We start from the raw sequence: 24,747 nt of genomic DNA on the forward strand, positions 1-24,747 counted from the left end.
TTAAATAGTTTTAAAATTATCACAGCTTAAAACAAAATGCTGGTGCAAAAGAAAAATAATTTCTTTTTTCAAATAATTTATATAAATACAGCTTCTTGTGGAAATACAAATGTCATCGGCCTATAAATGGCCCATTTTATGTAATTTTTAAGAAAGAACATTTTTAATTCATTTTATTTAAAAAGATATTTACTATGAAAAATGATCATAAATATTTAGATTTTCATAAAAAATGTGAAAGTGCTACAGAATCAATCATATTGTGAACCCAAAATAATCTCCGTGCTGGGTTATTCCTTTTTTAACGAAAGTAGAAAATTCTTCTTAAAACTTACCAGTTTAGTTTCTATTCCATTTCTTCTTTATTTTTTAATAACTATACAACCTTTACTTTTCTACCTGGAACATTCAATAGTTCTCAGAAAACGCTTTTGGGAAAAGTGCTTTCGAAATCCATACCATGCTACAAATGATAAATAACGATATATTTTCGAAGAAATTTTTCATTAGAACTTTCATAGAAGAACAAAATACATAAGAGTTTATCGGAATTTACACAATGTAGCATAAAATATCAGAGTATTTCAAATACAAGTTATTTTTAGAGAAAAAAAAACATTTAAATTTTATCCGTATTAAATAGGGGAAATATAAGTTTTCAATGTCGAGGCATTTATAATTATTATGAAAAATACAAAGCATCATAAGATCATGCTCTTTTTTTTATGCATGTAGGGATTAACCAAGAACTTTTTTTAAGAAAACACTTTACAGTCCTTTATAATTTTATTACATATCATAAAGTCCTTTATAATTTTATTACATATCATAAAGTCCTTTATAATTTTATTGCATATAATAAAGTCCTTTATAATTTTATTACATATATAATTTTATTACATATAATAAAGTCCTTTATAATTTTATTACATATAATAAAGTCCTTTATAATTTTATTACATATATAATTTTATTACATATAATAAAGTCCTTTATAATTTTATTACATATAATAAAGTCCTTTATAATTTTATTACATATAATAAAGTCCTTTATAATTTTATTACATATATAATTTTATTATAGCCCTTTATAATTTTGTAAACAAAACGTTTCGAATTTCATTTAATATTCATTATTGCTGCCGACAATATATACAATAATAACATTTGTCGTATTAGTTCATCCAAATTTAACAGATGAAATATATTGATAAAATATATATGATTTTAAGTATCCGAGCATTTATAGTTGCTGTGAGAAATATAGAAGCATGATAAAATTGGCTCATAATCATACTCTTTAAAATAATTCTTTTTATTTATTATTTTTTTTTTTGTATCTAGGAATTATCCTAGAACTTTTTAAACCCTACCAGCGTAGTTTCGCTTTTACACTCCTTTGTTAAGACTTTTGAAGAAAAAAAAGCATTTCGAAATTTAAACCTATTTAACATTCAATATTGCTTCAGACGATAAATAAAATAATTAATTCCATTGGACGTCTTAATTAATTACTACTGCCACCGGAAATGCGAAATACATATTAATTAGTCGGAAGCGAACCATGTTTTCCCTATGATAAGCGAAGGGCGGGGAGAAATCCACATTCGGTTCATCGAATAGAACGCAGTAGGGCATTCTCAGAAGGAAAAACCCCTGAAGAATACCATAGGAACAATCATGGAAAAGAAAGCACGCCTCTCTTTCAGAAAGGGAAATACCAATGAATCGCCATTAACGATTAACGATTCATTTTCTGAGATCAATTGTAATATAAGGCGAGAAATGTCAGGGATTTGTTTAGTATATCATAAGACGTTCAAGTTGCTTAATAAAGATATTATCTTTCTCAGGTAAGAACTATCTTTTTCTATGTTAGGTTTAGAATAAGTCGTTCAGAATTAATAATTTATTCTCTAATATTATTAATTAAATTAATAAATTAATGAATATATAAATGGATAAAATCATTAATTAAGAAGACATTAATTATCTTATTAATGCATTGATATTTAAAAGAAGGGTTTAACTGCTTCCTATTTTTAATAGCAACCATTCACTGGCCAATTTTGCTTATTTCTAGTATGTACTGAAATGTTATGTAAAATTTATTTTGATTTGAATGAAAGCAATGTTAATATTTTTAAATATTTTGTATCCATTTTTAGTTGCTTTTTCTGATTAATATTTTAATAATAAAATTAGTTTAATATTTAAAAATTTATAATCTAATCCAGCATTCCTTTCAAATTGTATGAATTAAGATACTTTTAGAATGAAATTTTATAATTTTTGTTCTAAATTCAGAAAGTAGAATAAGGAAAAATAATTGAGTTCGCATTCTAACATCAACTATGATTTATTCATCGGATTTTGCAAAATCACTTATTTAAATTATTATTCCCAGTAATATTACATAACCCTTAAAAACTGGTTTTTCTACCTTTTCATTTTCCAACTAGCCGTCTTTGGTGACAACTTGTTTTGTTTGTCTTTAATTTTTAATCGTGTTTCTGTGTTTAAATTTTGTCTGTCTATAATTTAAATCGTTTATGTATTACATGATGCTCATTATTAATTCAACAAAAATCTTTTACACATCATATTATGATATGCAATAAAAAGGCATTATTTTGGTATCCTCAAATCTAATCTGTTCATCATGTACATGAAATTTTCTAATGGAGGCAAACACCGTAGCCTCATATTGTCATTAAAGATATCAATCATTATAATTCATCTTCTCATTGCTTGTTGTCTTTCGTGATGCTGTAAGTTCACTTTTTTATACCTCATGTAAAACCCTGTAAAGTCTTCCTTCCTTACTTTTCAACAAACAAAGGAAAATTACGCGATTAATTATTGGATGAAACAATGAAAGTGGTTAAGATTTCATTGCAACAGTGAAAAGCATTGTTTGAAAAATAATTCGTTGAAAAAATTTCAAATTTCAGGAAAAATTCTACAACAACGAAACTAATGTCATTTTAAAAGATAAAATTTTAATATTTTAAAATGATAAAAAAATTCATTTTTGTGTAGTAATATTTTCAGAAGTACTCGCTGAAAAAAGGCAAAATTTAGCAGAATTTTTAATTGGTTAAAATTTTAAAATTTAAATGTCACTCCAAAATGTCCCCTCCCTTCCAAAATATATATGTATGGCAAATTTGATAATTTAGATCAAAAGGTCTGTTCTGTAAGGCGCCAATGAACATTCACTCTCCTCCCGTTGTTGTGGTGTGGAAGTTTGGAGAGGGGGTGCCAGCACAGATGTCGTCCTCGTCATCTGACCGCGGTTCAGAATTACGAAGTCCTTCCCAAAATAGCCCTAGTGTTATTTTAAAACTGGACGTTAATATAACTAAACTAAAAAAAGGATAAAAACACTTTAACCTTATTATTAAAAGAGATTAATTGTTATATTATAAAGCTCCTTTAGCATTTTCAGGCGAAAGTAGAGATAAAATTTGAAAGGAACACCTCATCTTTTAAATTATCTCTCGAATGCTGAGTTAATCAAAATTGTTCAAAAATGTGTATTTTTAAAGAATTAAAAAAATGGGAAATTACATATGTGATAACCCGCTAGTCTGCCTTTGACCTACGCTCGCAATCGTAAGACTTTGCCTAAAAATATATATTAATTGCATTAAAAAAAAGCCATGGATAGTTTTAGTTTTCTCTGAAGAAAAGTCTCAATAAGAGCATTTGAAATTAACTTTTGGTTTCAAAGAAAGAAGGAAAGACGAAAAATTGTACGAAACACTGTTATCAGTCTGATATTTTTGTAAATAAATTAATATATACACATAAATAAATAAATAAGTATATATATCATATGCGCATGCATTGCAAACAGAAAACAAACATCTACATTCCGGTGATTAGAGTAGAATAATGATTTTTAATAAAGGTTGCAATCTGTCTATCAATTTAGTAAACTGTGCTGATTCAAGGCAGCAGCCGAATTCAAAATGGATTCTTTCCTCAGTTTTTGATCGTGCATAAACTCACTTTGACTACATCTCACCAAATAGATCATAACTGTTTTCTGTCGATTAGCGGAAAAATCACGTCAAACAAACAAAAAAATCTTTAAATACAAGGAGGTCGTATATTTTTCTCTCGATTTTTGAAAAGTTATCAATTTTTTATTCGAAATTTTCTAAATGGAAATAATTTTTTAATTTTCTTCAACATTTTGTTTATAATTTCGTGCAGAATATCATTGATAAATCATTGTCAAAAATGATTTTATCCAATATTACGCAACAAAAATTCGCAACTGACATTAAAAAAAAAAAGCTCTATATAAATTCAAATAACTGTTAATAATTTTCTGTCACTACACATTTTTTAAATCTAATTTTCATTTTTCAGACGATAATCTTGAGAGAAATTATCCAAACAAACATTTTTTTACATTGCCATAAAGCTGAAAAATGTTAATTTGACTAATCTGGCTGCCATTTTTTTAAAAAAAATTGTGTATATTTTAATGTCAATTTGACTAATCGAGTTGCCATTTTTTAAAAAAATTGTGTATACATTAATGTCATTTTGACTAATTGGGTTGACATTTTTAAAAAAATTGTGTATACAATAATGTCAGTTTGACTAATTGGGTTGCCATTTTTAAAAAAATTGTGTGTACGTTAATGTCAGTTTGACTAATCGGGTTGCCATTTTTAAAAAATTGTGCATACATTAATCAGTTTGACTAATCGGGTTGCCATTTTTTTAAAAATTGTGTATACTTTAATGCCAGTTTGTCTAATCGAGTTGCCATTTTCAAAAAAACAATGTATACATTGATGTCAGTTTGAATAATTGGGTTGCCATTTTTTCAAAAACTGTGAATACATTAATGTCAGTTTGTCAATAAGAGTTGCCATTTTTTTTAAAAAATGTGTATACTTTAATGTCAGTTTGACTAATCGGGTTGCCATTTTTTAAAATTTCCTATTATGTTTTTAATAATTCGTATTAATAATTTTCGTATAAATGTATTCATTTTTTTTATTTTTTTATTTTATGGCAAAGGCACATTCGAAACTTCTTTTTTCAGGTAAAAGATTACTTTTTTGCTAGTTTCGATTTGTTTTCTGCGTTTTTGTCAAACAGCTTTGGGAAAACCTACAATGATGCTTTTATTCAATACAAAGCATCACCATTGGTTTTCCCTTTTCTATAGGCGAAGTTATGCGGAAGAATGCGAGATATAATGCCGATAATAATAAAGCATGAACAAAGCAGAAATGATAGCGATCCCATGAATGTAGATGTGGTTATAGTTGCACTATAAAATTCTCCGCACAACTTATGTAGATTCTCTTTTAACGATAAAAGTAATATTTCTTTCCTATCTAGATGAATTTTAAAAGTTTATAAAACATTTCCATAATTTTAGAAACTCTATTAAAGTTTTTTTACAGAAAGCATAAATTAGAACTTTTTTGGTAAATATCTACAATTATGGGTAAGTTAATTCAAAATTAGAATTCAAATTTCGTATTATAACGATCCCTATTAGTTCAAACTTCTGACAACTTTTTTATGATATCTTTACGATATTGTCCAGTATTCTGAATACTGAACAACAACGTAAAGGTATCACCGAGTATCTTGTACTAATAGGGATAATATTTTCTATCCTTTCATTGCATTTTTTAAATATGTTGCTATAAGATAAATTCTTTGTAAAATGTTCGATTCTGAGATCTTCAACCCCATCTCTACTAATAATTTAAGAGAAAGCGTAACTATGTTGGCGATCTGATGACCATATTGTGCGATTTACAAATACCAAATTTGTATCCCCTTGCTTTGAAGGGCAGAAATATGTAACTTCCCCCCGGAGCAATTTTTTTAATTATAAATAAAATTGCTATTAATTGAAAATTAAGCGAGATTTTGATGTTTTTCCGTGATAACTTCCGAAAATATTATTGCAAAAAATAATTTAAATGCCATTGAAGATTAAAAATATTTTGCAGAGTAATCAGCTATTAATTTCCGTAAATGATCGATATTTCCAAAGGAGGATAGCATATAGCATTTTCCACCAACAAAAGTAATAAAGATCAAGTAAATATAAATGTACAGATGAAAAATGCATTAAAATTCCACTGAGCTTGAGTAGCAAGAAGCATTCGGATATAACATAGATTTTCTACTTGTTTTATACATAGAAAAAAATTCGAAATCATAAAAAAAAATATTTAAAAAATCAGAGATTTTAATGAATTTTCGGTTTTCAGATTTCTTTGACTCCTAAAAGTTATTTATGGAAATTTTTCTTACCATTTTAAATACGAAAAGTCAAAAAATGTATAAGACAAATGGATGATATCTGGTATATGGTTTTTACATCCAAATTAAAGTTCTCTATCTAATTTTGAAGTTATGTTAATTTTGCGGCTCTATCTAAATTGGAAATATCATTTCATATCAACACAAAGGATATTTTCGTTTCCTCTTCGTAATTCTGAGCTGCAATCAGATGACAAGGACAATTTCTGAACCGATGTCTTCTCTCCCAATTTCCCCGTCACACCAGTGGCAGACCATTTGACCCAACGGGTATGACGCGTTTTAGACTCACTTATATAACGGTTTTTCAATGGAATTAGTGTTCGAATATGGAACTTTTCTATTTGGTAATCAAAATCTTAGCACCAGGTCATCATAATTTAGAACGAAATTTGTTTATGGCAAATCTATCTGTCTGTCATTAAGTATAAATGCTAATATATAACTCATAAATGCATGGAACTAGTTGCATTAAACTTGGCATATAGTTTATAAAAATTGTAGGTCTGTTCAAGGATATGGCCAAATTCAATAAAGAGCTGTCTATATATCATAGGTCTATTTTTCATATGCACAGAATACAATAACTCTAACATAACAAGTTAAAATTGTGTATTTAACTTGTTGTTAATTGTGTTGTTTTATTTTTAGATTGACTTTGTAGGTCTGTATCTAATTCAGGAGCCAGTTCGTCAAAGGGCTCTGTATATTTCATTCACTTCACTACCCTACGAAACTAAACATAAAATTCACCGTATTGTGGTATACAAACGAAACTCAAAGGTTTTCTCTCCTTCTATATTCACTTCACTTCAAATGAATTGAAAAAATTGGATATATATTTACAGAAATGTCTTTCCTTGGTTAAACTGGAACGAAATGCAATTTAAATTTACAAATTTCGTATGAAAAAAATCAAATATCAAATTAATCAGTTCAGTTCGTTACGTTTTTGAGCAACATTATTCATATTCGTGGTAAGAAAGAACGAAAATCGAACATTATTATCGTTTTTTTTTTTTTTTTTTTTTTTTTTTGCTTTTTTGTGGACGAATTGTACAAAGAAAAACTATCGTGATCGCCAACATATTCAACTTCGAGATTTTGGCAAATCTCCACATTTTTCCACGTTTGGCTTCAATCGGTCGGAAAATAGGCGTCAAAATTACACATTCGGCGTCCTGGATTCTGTTAATGCCTTTACTGATATTCTATTAATACCTGTATCTGGGAGGCTATTAATACCTGCATTGGTATTAATAGCATCCCAGTGATTAATCGCAAAAAAGCCCACCAAAGATCGCATTCTATTAGGCCTTTTCTTAACTATAAAACAATGACATACGATTTATAATACACAAGTGCCTTTATTAAAGTCTAAGCAAGAAAGTTTCGTACTGTCGGCGGGTGGATCCTAGCACAGCCCACCTCTTGGCGTTTTTGAATTCTCGCCAAACGATTGGCAATAACGTCGCTAATGTGGCAACCTAGACGGATTTTTTTATTTTTTTTTATTATATTTTATTTATTTACTTATTTTTATTATTATTTATTTATTATTTTATTATTATTTATTATTTTATTATTATTTATTATTTTATTATTATTTATTATTTTATTATTATTTATTTATTTATTATATTTATTATTTATTTATTTTTATTATATTTATTTTATTTTATTTATTATTATTTCTGGCCTTCAAGTATCGCTTTTTAATTGAAAAATAATAATAATAACAAATATTCAATTAGTAGTCAACTTGGCGAGATTTCAAATAAGTCGCCAAGAGGTGAGCCCATTTAGGATTTTACCCTGTCGACTCCCGCTGGTTTCAATCTAGAGTCTTAAACGTGATATTCTTTACAATCTCAAGGCCGAATCTTTCTACAAGTATATTGATTTGTCTGAGTATTATATGTATACAAAAATACATGCCCTTAGCAGATAAGAAAAATTTAAATTGAGGAAATTCTTATCCATTATTCGATTATATGTCTCTTTTCGGTAAACAACAATTTCAAATCGCGCGAGTTCAAGCACTTAAGATTCATCAACAAGATTTCAAAATGTATAGTATAATGGTAATATCTTAAAAATTCTTTTTATTCTTCAATTACATAAATACTTAATTTATTGATAATGGAATCAAATAAATTTTGACGTGCGATTGTTCACTCACTTGTAACATAAAATAACAAAGCTCATTTCAGACGATATTTTTTCCTCGTGAAAAATTGATCCTGGTAAAAAAAAAAAAAAATGATTCATAACGAGCTATTGTTTCTTCTGCGAGCATTTTAACGCTCTCACGAAATAATATGTAGATGAAAAGATGTCTACTTTACAAAATGAGGCATTTTTTTATAATGAGGCAATTAGACGTCGTGACGTGGTAGTAAATGGCGTACGGTTTTAAAGGAAAGTAATCGTGTGATTTTAAAATGGTTTTGTTGGTGTAGGTCTTCAGTAAGATCTCCAATCATGTAAAGTTACGTTATGAAAAAGTTTTTTTTTTTTCTCCAGCTTTTTATTGATGGAAACGTTAATTTGGTAAAGACAAAAGTAAGTACCAGATTGTTTTTTCTAAATAACATAGAATTGTTGAAGTTAGTCTACATGAGAGTAGTATATGTGTTATATTATATTAAGAAAACCATTATTTACATAAGTATTTACCAGATTGCTATTTCTATAGTATATGTGCTATAATTTATAAAAAAAATTATTTGCAACAATAGACAGACTAATAAACATTGTTTACACAGAATTCGGAAAATCAGTCTACCTAGGAGTTGTATATGTGTTATATACCATGGATAGAACTACACCATGGATAAAATTACACACTTTTGAGATTTACTAATCCTACTACTGAGAATTCTTTCCAAATTTCTGAATGTTTAAAGCAAAAATCGTTCTGTTCGATAAACCTCAGAACGCGAACCTTTTTTTTATTTTCTTGTATAAACGCATAACTCAAAAAAAGGCAATGACTTAAATATATCAAATTTAGTATAGGATTGCAGTTTTAAGTCTAAGTTTTGTTTCAATCGGTAGAGAAAAACACCGTCTTCGAATACAAGTTAACACAATAAATTCCATACAGATTTAAAATCTGTAGTGTAGGCACCTATCAAACTTTGAGTGAAATCCAACTAGGGGGTTCACTGTCTGTCTGTCTGTACTTTCAGAAACATTAAACAGTGATAATTCAAAAGACGTAATAACTTAAATATATCAAATATGGCATGGCATTTTGTGACTACAACTGCAGTTTTGAATCCAATTTTTGTTTCAATCAGTTGGGAAGAATGTGCTTAAAACACAAATTCGATTTTTGGATATTATTAACGCATGTCAGGGATTATCGCCGAATAACTCGCCAAAGACACTTCAGTAAATTCAGTAAAAATGCTAAATTCGTGCCTAAAGTTAACTACTATACGCCAATTTCATAACTATCGTACGTCAATGCCATGTAAAGCGTTCTCTAGCATGACAAATTTACTAAAGATTATGTGAGAAAGTTTATAGAAGGCACTCCCACTGGTTTTAATATCAGGATTAACTATTTTACTAAACTCTTTGAACACAGATCATGTTGAACTCTACTCACTTACAAATCCTTTATGCAAGAAAAATATTCTTATATTATTTCTTTTCTGGTTCAAATTCTGAACCTTATTATCCAATTATTAGTATTCTGCTTCTCATTATTTTTCATTTTATTCACTGAATTTCCTTCCTTTACTTAATTTTCTTTAAATTACCTTAAGTCCGATATTTTTATGTTACGCTGGACTATTTCATCAAACTTTTTAACTAATTTCAAATCATCTTTTTTTACATCATTAACAGGGAATATATTGAATAATATTCATATATATACATCACATTACAATTAATTCTTTATGCAAGATGAATATTGTTTAACTATTTTTATTCTTATTCAAATTCTGAACCTATTTATTTCAATTTTTGTTTATATTAATGTTCTGCTTCTCATTATTTTTCATTCTATTCCCTTAATTTCCTTAAGTCTGACATTTTTTTATGTCAGGCTGAGCTGTTTCAACAAACTTTAACTAATTTCAAATCATTTTTTTTTTTTTTTACATTTTTAGTAGGAAACATATTGAACAATATTCACATACATATAAATATCAATTGGTAAATTAATTCTTAAAGCAAGACAAATATTCTTCTGCTCCTTTTATTTTTGCTCAAATTCTTATCCTTATCATTCTAATTCTTATTCGTTTTAAATTCTTAAATATAAAACTTTTACCGTTTATTGCGCATTATAGCTAAGAATTCTGTTCTTTCACACTTTTTATTTCAATTCGAAATCCGTTGGATTATATTATGGATTATTAGGATATTAATAAATTATATAATTCCTCTCATCATGAAGTGATTTACTTTAAAGAAGCACGAAAAAACTTTTTAGAAATCACTTTTTATTTCCTTCCCCTACTAATTAGATATTTTGGAATTTCAAAATTTTGTTAAGAAGAGAGCTTCAAATTTAAATCTGATCCGAGAACCGCTATTGCCATATATCAGTCGTTTCTATAAATATTTATCAAAAAGCATTTAAACACCCATTGTTGTCCTTTGGAATAAACAATCATATGAAGCTTATAAATCGAAATAAAAACGTTCAGCCACATGATGCACTGTAGAATTAATTTTGTTATGTTTTATTATTGAAAATATATTTATTGTATGTTAATCAATATAATCTTCATAATCAAACCTAGCCTTCATAACTTTCATAACATAACCTTCATAATCAAAACTCTAAAACATGTTGAACGTGACACATAACAATATAGCCATTATAGTATTTTGATACTTTTTATTATACCAGATGATACACCCGGTGTAGCTCGGATTAAAAATATTTTTTAATTTAACATTTATAATCACATGCAATACTGTAAATTTAATAAAACAGTATTTCGCAGCAATATCTTTCCGTAATTTTCGCTCGTTCTTTCTGGTATCATCTGACTCTTATGCCGGGTTTACATTCGGCCAGTTATGAGACGGTCAGTAGGCAGCGCATGCGCAAAAAGGGATTCATTTACGTTTGCCACAATTTTATAAGATAGATTCAGGTATTCCATGCTTGGCTATAAATTGCCATTTTGGCCTCGCTGAATTTTTCCTTGCGTATCGCATTAAAAGGATGGACATTTACATAAAGAAACATGGTAAAATAAGAAAAAAAGGTCAACATACCTAAATTTGGAAAACTATAGAAAAGAAATGACAAATGAAATGAAAACAACAACAACACACAATCTCGCATCAGAAAGAACAAAGAGCGAAAAATGTCGGAATTAATCTATGATAAGAAATCAATTTTTTCACGCCAAAAATAAAACCCGCCAAATTTTATAGACGCATGCGCAATAAGAAAATATATATAGATATAGCGGCATGTTGTTGACCCGTCGGGACAATTACTTGCCATCGACCGAACGGCATTTTTTAGCTTTTATAGGCATGCACTGTCTACTGGCAATCTTATAACTGGCCAAGTGTAAACACGGCATAATTTTAACTCGCTCTATCCAATTTCGTCTGACCTCTAAGCTGAACCTTCTCTAACTTTTTGTTACCATTTTCGAAGCACCTGCATGAAGATACTAGAATATGAGATTCCATTTTCACCTTCCATTATTGTCTCTGAGCAATTACCTACTTCATTATTTTAATAATTCATCCCTGGTCGCCTGATACTATCGATATTAGAATTCTGACTCCCAGTAATTTTCGGATAGGTGATTTTTTACTGTAAAATCTGAAATCAAATGATAAAAATTATCTAAAGTTGAGAGTGAGTGGCAGCTGATTCAAGCCAAAGACAATACCATTAATTATATTCTAAAAATTCAATTTCTTGACTAATTCAAATTCAATGAGTAAAATGAAGAAGAAAAAATACTTTTTTCTTATAATCTAAACCTGTGAACATATATGTGAATATGTATATTTCTTTTATTTCAGATACCATTATGATTGATCAAATTACTCTCTTCCTTCTCTTGATTGGAGGTCTTACTGCAGTTATCGTTACAGGTAACGTACAACTCTACTCGTTGCAACTTTCTTTCGTAATAAATAAAATGGAATTTCTAGATAAAGTAAAGCAAAAAAAAAATTGATACTTCAGCTTGCATATTATGAAATATTTAGTCTACTATGTATATATTGTAATGTCTTGGTCTAGACTGATCAAATAACGAAACGGAATTTCCAGACTATTTTTTATTTTACAGCTTTATATATACAAAAGAACAACTTGTTCTAATCTTGGTTAAATAAATAGTTATTTACACCTGTAGTAGGAGACACAACAGCCGAAGTCGAAGGTTTATCTTAAAACTCAGTTCCCCATGAATACAGAGAAACAACAGCACAGGGAACTAACAGGGTGTTAATCAATACAACCATTCCAGGGGCAGTTCTCGGACTCCGAACTCGTGGGCGTAGTCCAACAGTCTGCCTGAAATTTGTTTCTTCTCCTCTCCTACAAAAAAAATCTCCGCACTTTATTTCGGCGACAATCTCCGCCTCTTAATTTACATTGGTCATTTGAGCTCTTTTTCGGCCAATCGGGGTTCAGCAATATGCTCTCTGAGGCGCCAGTCGGTCGTGGGAATATCCTTTGTGTGATGCACCTTTCACAACTGACTATTCTGGAACACGGAGTTATCATAGTCCTTTCACAAAGAGAAACATTTAGCATCCAGATGGTTGGACACCCCTTTCTCTTTGAAGGTACTCTCAATATCTCTTGGACGAGGAATTCCCACATGTGGTCTTTCACTGTAGTCGCTAATGAACAGATGCGAGACCACCCAGGTGAAAAGATCCACCATCTGGCTATCTCGAGGAGTTTAGTAAGTAACAGCGACGACACAGCTGGCTGTAAATGTCTTATCAGTACTGGGAAACAGGGAATGTTACAATATATAGTTCTATACATTAGTTAGTTGTATCATATAATTTCAGCAATATCTGTCCTCTAAATGTTTGTGATTGTTAATTTAAGAATCTGTATTGATTCAAAATTAAACACAAAAAAGAATCACAAAATAGTATCAATTTCCTTATTTAAGTATATGACTGCTACTATAAATTGTGCTGCTGGATTGATAATGAAAGAAATAATTTTATTAATAACACCGTAATAAATTTAATTAGTATAAAATATTTTTTAGAAAATCGGTATTCTTTTAAATGCCCTTCAAACTTTTAAAAAACTTTGTAAAATTGTATTATTTTTCTTATTTATGTTTGGAAAACTTCAACTATGAATGATGTTACCTTTTAAATAACAAGAGGCAGACATTTTATTCTTTACAGTAAATAAAATTAAAATAAAATATTTTTAGAAAGGCGATGTTCTTTTAAGCATTGTTTCAACAACAATACCCTTTTCTATTTTTTTCAAAGTCTGTTTAAAAATAATTTTCTTACATTATATATTTGCATCGATTCAAACTTTTCAAAAACTTTACAAAGGAGCACTTTTCTTATTTAAATATGAAGCGACTACTATTAATGGTGTTATCTGATTGATAACGAAAAAAGATAGACATTTTATTTTTTATGTCAAATAAAATTAGTATAAAATATTTTTAGAAAAGGGGTGCTCTTTTAAGAGACTGGTTTTTTGTGTGTGTGTTTTTTCCTTGATTTGTTTAAAATAGTTTTGCCTCTTACATTGCATGAAAAGCACTTTTAACTGCTATATGATTTACGATTATTGTTTTGAAAATAAACAATAAAAATGTCAAATATAATGATAAGTTTCAAGTGTTCCGAATAATCTGCTGAAATCCATTTCTATTTTTCACTATTGATAATTCTTATTCAGATGGCAGTTTTCAAATTACAGATGGCTTTTATGGTTAACAAATAACGAATAGAAATAATAATTGTTTTAAAATAATGAAATTTGTTTAATATTATACTTGTTTGGTATCATAAAAATATCCCAAAACATTTCCTTTTAAAATGACCTGTTCAGTCCGAAGGTTAAGAGCCTTAAGTTCAAGAACTCCCTGACACACGCCTCAAAATCTGCAAAATCATTTTAAAATTCCCAAAATGTGATAATCTGATGTTTCGGATTCAGGAACTGAGTATTACTGATTAGTGGGCGGAAATCACTAGAGATTTACAGTGGGGGGGGGGCACAACACAGAATCGAACGTCCCTCCCTTTCATGTGGCATGATGATTGAAAGAGGAGGGTGACAATTATTATTCTCAAGGGGGCTGGCATTACCCTATTCAAACTTCCACACCATACCAGTGGGAATTGTTTCTCGCCCATCATTACGAATATTAGTTCTGCGCTCTCCTAATTAATCCAAAGTGCACGAAGCCGTCTTATTCAATGAGTTCATTGGGATAATTGGGTTGCAGCCCAGGTGCGGTATTGATCCAAAAGTATCTACTATCTTAATTTTATTATAATTTTGAGTAAAAATAATTTATTTAAATAAAAATTTAGCAAATTGCATGGAGATAATCATGAGAGAAAAGCTATATTATATATATATATATATATATATATCCTTTTTTTGCTCTTTTAATTATTTTTATTAAGTAGATATTTTAATTGATCGTAACTCCTCAAATTCCTTGCTGCAGTTTTGACGGAACATCAAATTACTTTAATTAGTTTTTGAAAAATCCCCTCCCCCTTAAAGTTACTGGAGCAGGGGCACATATAATACAATGGCAACTTCTAAAATAGAGAGAGCTGAACCCTTCCCTTTCTTCTAGCAATACGACAATCAAACCACACACTTTTGCAAACATTTAAGACATAATATCACAAGCAACTAATCTTCAAATTCGGTATCTCACTTTCATTAACAGGTTGTCCCCCACGGAAATGTAACGATGTGGTGATGGTATCGAGACAAAGATGGGGAGCTCGGCCGCCCAAGGAAGTTAACTTTATGCAAACCCCTGTGCCTCACCTCTTCATCCACCACACTGCGATGAGCGAATGCTCCAACTTCACCTCGTGCAGTCAAATGATGAGAACGATACAGAATCTACATATGGACAACAACGGTAAATGCTCTTAACGATAATGCGTTTCATTGTGCCGATGATGCTTTCCATTTTAATATACTGATGATGTGTTTCATTTTAACATGAATAATGTTTAGAAGGTGGCATACAATCTGTAAATTTCGGCATGATGGAAAAAAATTATTCAAAATAATCTGTAAGGCAAACTGATGAGCCAACAACTACCAAATTTGGCATGTATTTCTTGTGTAGTAAGTGCTCACCTAGGAAAAGGTTTTTCAAATTTTTAATTAAATATAATAAAAATTATAGCATTTTTTTCTCAATACGAAGAACATTGCCGCATAAAATTTTCACATCAATTTTACAAAATTTTAAAATCAAAAAATAAGTTTTTCAGCAATTCTAATTTTATTTCCGTCCAATTTTTGTATTGAATAATAATTTTTAAACAATAGACTAAAACATGCAGATTCGTCAAATTCTAGAGCTTGAATTTTTCGATTAGTACTATATTTCCCTATATTAGGGATACATAATCCACGATTTTTTGAATAACAAATAAATTTGTTATTGTTATTTTTAAATATTGGCTCCAAATATCTGTTATTTCAATCATATTATTAATTAAAAATTATTAATTAGTATTAAATATATAATTAATGGTAATTAATCTTTAATTGAAGTAACATGTGATTGAATTAATTTCTCTATTTCAGCTTACTTCTTAAATTCGATTTTTTCAAAACTATTTATTTAATTTCTTTATCAGAGTAAACCATTTTCTGAAAAATTTGAATTAAATATATATGTCATTTCTTTAAAATGTTAACTTTAGTTCTCTATTCTACCAATAGATGGCGCCATCAATAAACAGAACATATGCAATCACAGTCATGTCACAAGCAATTAAAAATCATCTTCATGGAATAGTGCATCGCCAAATGCGTATATCGGAAAGTCAAGGTAACTCCCATGAAGTGGAGCGGTGATTTTGCACTTTGCAGTGAAGCCTCACACTTTCCAGTGAAGTCACCGCTTCGATAAGTTTCAGTGATATGCAATTAATTCAATGATACGATAATTCCAAGAATAACCGGTCCGTTCACTTCAGTGGGTAAGGGACTTTCCCTTAGAGATGCATAATCCACGATTTTTTGAATAACAAATAATATTGCTATTGTTATTTTTAAATACGCGTTCCAAATATCTGTTATTTCAATCATATTATTAATTAAAAATTATTACTTAATATTAAATATAAAATTTATTCATTGTAATTAATACTTAATTTACTAATTTAAGTAACGTGTGATTGAATTAATTTATCTGTTTCAGCTTACTTCTTAAATTTTATTTTTTTTCTCAAAACTATTTATTTAATTTATTTATTAGAGTGAACCATTTTCTGGAAAAGATGAGTTAAAAATATATGTCATTTCTTTAAAATGTTTACTTTAGTCCTATATTCTACCAATATATGGCGCCAGCAGTAAACAGAGTACATGTAATCAAAGTGAATCATGTCACGAGCAATTAAAAATGATCTGTATGGAATAGCGCATCATCAAATACGAATATCGGTCACTCCCGTAAAGTGGAGCGGTGACTTCGCACTTTCCAGTGAAGCCTCGAACTTTCCGGTGAAATCACCGCTCCGAAAAATTTCAGTGATATGCAATTCAATGATACGATACGATAATTCCAATAACCGGTCCGTTCACTGTTCAATCCAATCACAGATTTCTTTCGAGAGCTTCCATTGGACAGATCGTATCGATTCTTACTTTCCAGTAAAGTCACCGCTCCGGCAAATTTCAGTTTCGATTGTTGCTTTCTATCGTGATACAAAACCTGTAATCGAAATATCATCAGTAAGATCGTATCAAGGATTTGAATCACACCCCTCTTTGAAAAGTATTGATCACTTGTATTTGAGACTTTTTGATATTAGTTACGTAATAACCGCTCTGAAAATATTCGTCATCTCTACTTTCCCTATGCATGATTGAACTCTTGTTCGAGAGTTTCCATTGGAGAGATAGTATCGATTGTTACTTTCTATCGTGATCCAAGACCTGTAATCGGAATATCACTAGTAACATCGTATCAAGGATTTGAATCACGCCCCTCTTTGAAAAGTATTGATCACTGGTATTTGTGACTTTTTGATATTGGTTACGTAATAACTGTTACGTAAGCATGTTGCCCCGCCTCTCACTTGTAACGCCCTCTAGCGGTATATGTAAAAAACCGTCAGTCTTTGTAACATCATTGACGTAGCAGCAACGCCGAAAGGCAAGGCTCAAAGTAACTCCCGAAAGCGGAGAAACAATAAAATCTTTAAAATACAAAAAAAGGTCCGTCATCATTATCGAACCTCTCCATTCTGGTCCTAGCGATCCGGAGACGAATTAGCGAAACTATGGAGAAAAATAAAACTCAAAAAGCCAAAGAGTTAAATAGAATCCGTGGAAGGATAAAGGCGAAACTAACAAGTGTTAAAAAGTTTGTTGAAAGTAGTTCAACGGTTGAAGAAGAAAATAAGTTCATATTAAGCTGTCAACAAAAGCTGGCAATTGTGGAAGAAATAAAACAAGAATTAGAAATTTTATTCAAGGATTATTTAGAAATCGACGAAGATAAAACACTTAGCCAGAAGTGCGATGAAGAAATGTTGGATATCGAAGAAGAAAGAAACGAATTAGAGGTAAGTTTGAAATGCTTACTCTCTAATTATAGTGTTAATGAAAATGTAATTCATAATATATGTGATCAAAATTCAAATTTGAAAGCTTATATCAATCATATTGAATTAAAAACGAAACTTCCGGAAATTCCCTTACCGCTATTTTACGGAAAAATGGAAGAATTTAGTAATTTCAAAAATCAATTTATGTGTCTAATAAACGATAATACCGAATTAACGAATGATCAAAAGTTATTTTATTTAAAAGCTGCCCTCCGTGGTGAAGCTAAATTTATAGAAACAAGTGACGATACATTTGAGTCACTGTTTGCTGCTCTCGAAGAACGCTTTGAAAATAAGCGAGCAGTTGTTGATATTCACATTCGAAATATGCTAAAACTAGAAAAATTAAATTTTGAGTCCGCAAAAGGTTTACGAAATATCACAGACACAATAAATAAAAGTCTGAGAGGTTTAAAAAGTTCGAATTTAGAATGTAATGACTTAACAAATGCTATATTAGTAAATATAATATTAGAAAGACTTGACAAAGAGAGTAGAAAGGCATATGAAATGTCCATCCAATCAAAACAAATACCTTCATTGAAGGAGCTCTTGCAATTTTTAGAATCAAGAGCGATGGTACTCGATCAATTAGAGAAATACCCTACAAGTAACAAATTCCACAAGGAATTTCAAGGCTCAATAAATAAGCCGAAAAACTTTCTTCATTATGCGAATAAACTAAGTAATGTAAAGCCGTGTATTTTATGTAAATTTGAACATTCTTTACAAAGATGCTCTGAATTTTTAAAATTGAGTGTTACTAAAAGAATCGAGCTTTTAGAAAAATATAACATTTGCAAGAACTGTTTGAAATTGCATAAGCCACCCTGCAAATCCACATTCCTCTGCCGAAGCTGTCAAAAATCAGGCCATAATTCTTTGATACATCTGGATCCTAAACTCTTAAGTACGCGCCTAGCAGAGGTAACGCCCCCAGACGCGGGGGAGCAACTTTATGTAAACAATGTACCGTCTGGCTCGTCGAGGTTCCCCCAAAAACTGACCCCTGAGGCTGAGTCAGCGCTTGCAAGTAACTCGAAACTATCTTCAAACCTTCTATGCACCGCGCAGTTATTTATTGAAGATGCATTTGGTCAAAAAATAAAAATAAAAGCCCAGTTGGATTCTGGGAGTTCGGTAAACATAATAACTGCAGATTTGGCCAATTCTTTAGATTTGAAGCGGGAAAAGGTTAATGCATCCATCTCTGGTATTAACGGAGGAGAATTCTTCGTTAAAAATAAATTAACCACTACCATTTTTAATGAAGACAATGATTTTTCCAGAACTGCATCATTTTTAATTATGCCTGAAATAACGCATTTAACTCCTTCTAAAGAAATTGATATCTCAAAAATTAACTTCCCAAGTGAGATAAAACTTGCGGATGAGACTTTTCATATTCCTAGTAAAATTAATGCATTACTCGGATGCGAGTTGTTCTTTGATTTATTGAAGGCAGAAAAATTTAGATCATATGATAATTCACTCTTGTTACAAAATAGTGTGTTCGGATATTTAGTAACCGGAACAATCAACGGCAGAAATTCTCATTTCTTTTCTGGATTAATTTTTAAAAATGATAATCTGGAGAATTCTGTTAAAAATTTCTTTAACTTAGAATCTTTTCCTGGTGATAATACAGATGATTCAGTCGAATCAAAAACATATGAACAAACTTACTGTGAGGAACATTTCCTTTGCACTAATAAGAGGGATAGTACCGGAAGGTATGTTGTTAAATTGCCAATAATTGAAGAAAAACGTTCTACACTAGGCGATTCAAGAGAAATGGCGGAAAGACGTTTAAATTTACTTTTTAAAAGATTAGATAAAAATAAAACAATGGCAATACAATACAAGGCCTTTATGGATGAATATTTAAATCATATGGAAAGAATTTTAGATTCCCCTGAAATTGCCAATAGTGAATATTATATTCCTCATAATGCTGTATTTCGCCCAGAAAGCACATCAACACCCTTGCGTGTCGTTTTTGATGCATCTGCAAATTCTAGCAGAGAAGTTTCACTTAATTCCATTTTATTGAACGGCGGAACAGTTCAACAGGAACTAATTTGCATCATTCCAAGATTCCGAACATATCAGTTTACATTTAGTGCAGATATAAAGAAAATGTATCGCCAAATTTTGATCGCAGAAGCAGATAGAGACCTACAAAAAATTCTGTGGAAACCTAATAAATTTGCTCCTGTGGAAACATACAGACTACGGACTGTGACATATAGAACAAAATGTGCTCCATTTTTAGCCACCAGAACATTCAAGGCATTAGCTGAGAAAGAAAAAAGTGAATCTCCTCAAGCATCTGCAGCACTTCTAACTGATGATTATATTGACGACATTTTAACTGGTTCAAATAACTTTCCAGAAACCAAAGCTTTACAACAGCAGTTAATAGAACTTTTAAGTAAAGGAGGCATGCAACTTCACAAATGGGTTTCCACCCACCCACCATAGATCTACAATGCTTCTGTGATGCCTCAAATAAGGCCTACGATGCAGTCATCTGTGTGTGCAATCAATAATGACTTTATGTAAGAAGTTAAAACTCTTTGTGAATTGAATTGACTAACTAATATTTCTAATAATTTTATTTAAATATTTTAAATTTAAGTAACAACTATACTAAAATTGTAAGTTATCTTTTCAGATTTATTAATCATTTGAAGTGTTCTTCTAAAATGTAAAAAAGGTAAGATAATAATAATGGAAATTCATGCAGCATCCAACTTCATGGTAAGCAAGGTGCAACCTTCTGAATTTTCAGAGGAAATTAATTATTTGTCAAAATGGCAAAATTAACTAAATTAGTACAACAAGTTTGGAAAAATTAGAAACGTAATTATTTGAATAATTTACATCTTAGAAACAAATGGCAGTTTCTAAGAATAATGTAAATCTTAATGATATGGTTGTAATCAAAGATCCAGATTTGCCTCCATATAAATGGAGACTGGGTAGAATTCAAGAATTAATAAAAGGTTCTGATGGTTTAGTCAGAGTTGTTGTAATAAGAGTTTCGAATGGTGTTATTAAAAGAGGTATTAGTCAAATATGTTTACTTCCAAAAAATTAATTGGATTTATATGTGTATATGATTGTAAATAATATATAGAGACTTTAACTCATTTGTATAAATGTGTATATATAAGAATTATTTCAGTACTATTTTGTGTAAATTTATATTTAAGAATTATTTCAGTATTTTTTTTAATTTGTTTTTTACATTTATTCATTTTTTGTAATAATTCTGTCGAATTTATTGTTATGTGTGAAATTCATATGTGTCTGAATATTGAAATTGTGCAATTTCAAGGCGGGAGTATGTTACGTAAGCATGTTGCCCCGCCTCTCACTTGTAACGCCCTCTAGCGGTATATGTAAAAAACCGTCAGTCTTTGTAACATCATTGACGTAGCAGCAACGCCGAAAGGCAAGGCTCAAAGTAACTCCCGAAAGCGGAGAAACAATAAAATCTTTAAAATACAAAAAAAGGTCCGTCATCATTATCGAACCTCTCCAATAACTGCTCGTAAAATATTCGTCATCCCTACCCTATACTAAGTATAATCAAAGCGTACAGTTTTAACACCTTAAATGTAGACAGTATCAAATTTAGAATCAAATTCAAGAGATTGATCATCTGTGGTCCTGTACATTCGCATGCATGTAAACACGATAACTCACAAATGCAACGTCTTAGGTATATGAAATTCAGTATCTTGATATAAAAATTGTTGTTCTATGTCAAATTTAGTTTTAATTGGGTGAAAAAGAAGACATCTAAAATGCATATTCAGTTTTCTTTACTATACTACGAAGCACAGAAATCTCATTTGCGAGATTCTGAAAATAATAATCTGACCACGGCCTTGCAAAAGATCCACATTTTGGAGGGGGGGGGGGGGGGGGGGTAAAGGAAGGAAAAGGGGTTGGAGAAAGGAAGTTAGAAAGCATATGAGATTTCGTGAATGGTTTTATTTAATTTTTGTCATTTATAGAAAGCATCGATCAAATTTCTATATAAAATATCTGGGAAACTAAACTTAGTTCGGTAGGGCCCTTTTTTTTCTTTGTAAAAATGTGTTCTCTCATGGAAAACACGATTTTTAAATATGAATTACATACTAATTTACATACGAATATTTTTCAAATTTACCTCATCTCGCATCCATCAGTGCCATCCCAAAAAACTTTGAGACACCAGTAGGTTATCTTCCTATGGCAACAATGCAAGTACCACAAGAATTCACGAGATGGCGCTGTATTACTTTGTCAGCATGACAGCGGACAGAAAAAGTTCATAATAGTTAGTTATAAAAAAAAGTGTGTGTGTAAAATTGCGTTTTTTCAGTAAGGACATCCATATAGATGAAAAGCAAAACCTTATCCAAATACAATATTTGATCCACATCGTTAGAACCGTTTCCGAAGTACACGAAATAAATATAATTATATATGTACAAGAATTGTTCGTTTAAAATTATAAAATTTATGGAAACTCAATGATCGGTTAAATTTAAAATCGTTTAATGGTTCTGTTTTATGAGTGTCTTTGAAACAAGTAATATTGGCATATTGTACAACACTTATGTTTCATATATTGTCATTGTAAAATACCATATGAGCTTTTAAAATAATCTTCATTTATGTGCTTTGCTTTTTACAGGGTGGGACGACATCGGTTACAACTTCCTCATCGGTGGAGATGGTCGGGTATACGTGGGGCGAGGCTGGAATAGGGTGGGAGCTCACACTTACGGATTCAACCGCAATGCAGTAGCGTTTTCTCTGATGGGCGACTTCTCGAACAAAGTTCCATCGGATGTGATGCTGAACACCACAAAGGAAATGATTAAATGTGCTGAAAATGGGGTAAGTAAAGACAACACGCTATTACCGATTTTTAATTGAAAGTAAAGTTCCTCAACTTAACTGAAAACTTATTTTTGCATACAGTTCAAAAAAGTCTACGTTATTTTCCTGACATTATCCTCATCCAATATGTATTTGATTAAAATGTAATTGAATTCATATATAATGTTTCAAATGCAGTAGAAGAAACTAGCAGAAGTGGTATCTCCGGAACTTGCTCACGTACAATGTACAAAGTGGTTAAAATTAAAATACATCTACTCTGAGCTTTCTATAGACCGAAATACTCAGTTTAAAGGCTTCAAAATTGTTGAACATACTATTGATTACGAAAAAAAAAAACTATTCCAGTAAAAGATCAATAGATGGCGCCACTTGTAAGCAGTACAACAGAAAATATGCTAAAAAGAAAATAATCATTAAAACAATATGCGGCATAGAATTCTTTCATTCTAATCTCTATTGCTGGTATGGAAAAAAAGAAGATAAAAAGTGAAGAAACTGAAATTGTCATTGTAACTGCGATTTCGCATTGTAAGCACAAAAATTTGTATAAACAATTGGTTTGCTGTTACTGTTCTTGGCATAAAAGGAATAAAGCTGGGAAAATGTCATTCTTATCAGATAGCTTCGCGCTTTGCTTGGGAAGTTGTTTTATGAAAACAAAGGAAATGCTGAAGCTGCACTTCAAGAGTTCCGTCGACGTGAGAATTTAGGCAAAGAACCAGGAGGTACTAAAGACATACTCGAAAAAATTTTTTGTACCCCAAATGCAACAGCGCCAATGTCTTCATTCAATTACCTCCACACGATGGACTATGTGTACAGCAGTTTCTTCGGCAACATTTTACTAATGATAGAGTAATTAGTCGTGCGTTTCCGGCAACTTAACCATCTCGTTATACACATCTGAATCCCTGCGATTTTTGGCTTTAGGAATACTTAAAAAAACTTGTTTATCCGGGACGTCTGCTAACCTTGACAGATTTGAAAGACAGTGCAGAGTGCTGCATGTGAGAAAAATCTCAATTGACCAATTACGATCCACAGTTGAACACTGTCCACAGAATGCAGATTTTACAACTGGAAGAAAGGAACCATATTGGGCAGTTTCCCTTCCATCGATAAGGCCCTTGTGATTGAATATTTGATAAGTTGGAATAAAATGTGTGACAAATGTGTATTTTGAGTCTTTTCAGGATATTTTGGTTGTTCAGCGCCATCTATCGGTGTTCCTGGAACTATTTATTTCCCGCATAATCCGTTTCCCCATGTCTTGAATAGTGTATTCAACAATTTTGGAGTCTTTACATTTGAGTAGTTCGCTGTATAGTACTCAGAGCAGGGGTGTTTTAATTTTGACCACCTTGTATATAAAGGTGTTATCCGCCCCCATGCAAAAATTGTGGATCTTAGGTAAGACCGTAAACACTACGAGGATATAAATTTTTATTTTCACGCATGTGAGAATAGCGTTCTTCATTGTATTGTAAAGAGAACGCCACTTCTGTATTAATCACATGCCATTGTTGAACAATAATAACGAAATATCGATCTTTGGCGAGAATTTCGCGTTTTTTAATAAATTTTTGGCGATTAATTGCTGGCGTTGATACCAGAAAATAGAGTATAATTTTCAGAACTTTTTCCGACCAGTTGAAACAAACATTTGACATAGAACAACAAATATAGTCACAAGATCACA

At 30.6% G+C, this 24,747-nt stretch overlaps 1 protein-coding gene across 1 annotated transcript in view; it reads left to right on the forward strand.

Moving 5' to 3' along the window:
• Positions 1–24,747, forward strand: part of LOC129956513 (peptidoglycan-recognition protein LF-like) — a 74,062-nt gene that overhangs the window by 43,966 nt on the left and 5,349 nt on the right. Inside the window, exons 6-9 of the mRNA XM_056068433.1 lie at positions 1,807–1,855; positions 12,339–12,410; positions 15,227–15,427; positions 22,837–23,042. Of these exons, the coding sequence (XP_055924408.1) occupies positions 1,807–1,855; positions 12,339–12,410; positions 15,227–15,427; positions 22,837–23,042 (528 nt within the window). The remainder of the gene's footprint in view (positions 1–1,806; positions 1,856–12,338; positions 12,411–15,226; positions 15,428–22,836; positions 23,043–24,747) is intronic.

Source organism: Argiope bruennichi, chromosome 11 (assembly GCF_947563725.1).
Source record: "Argiope bruennichi chromosome 11, qqArgBrue1.1, whole genome shotgun sequence".
In the NCBI taxonomy this organism is placed as follows: Eukaryota; Metazoa; Arthropoda; class Arachnida; order Araneae; family Araneidae; genus Argiope; species Argiope bruennichi.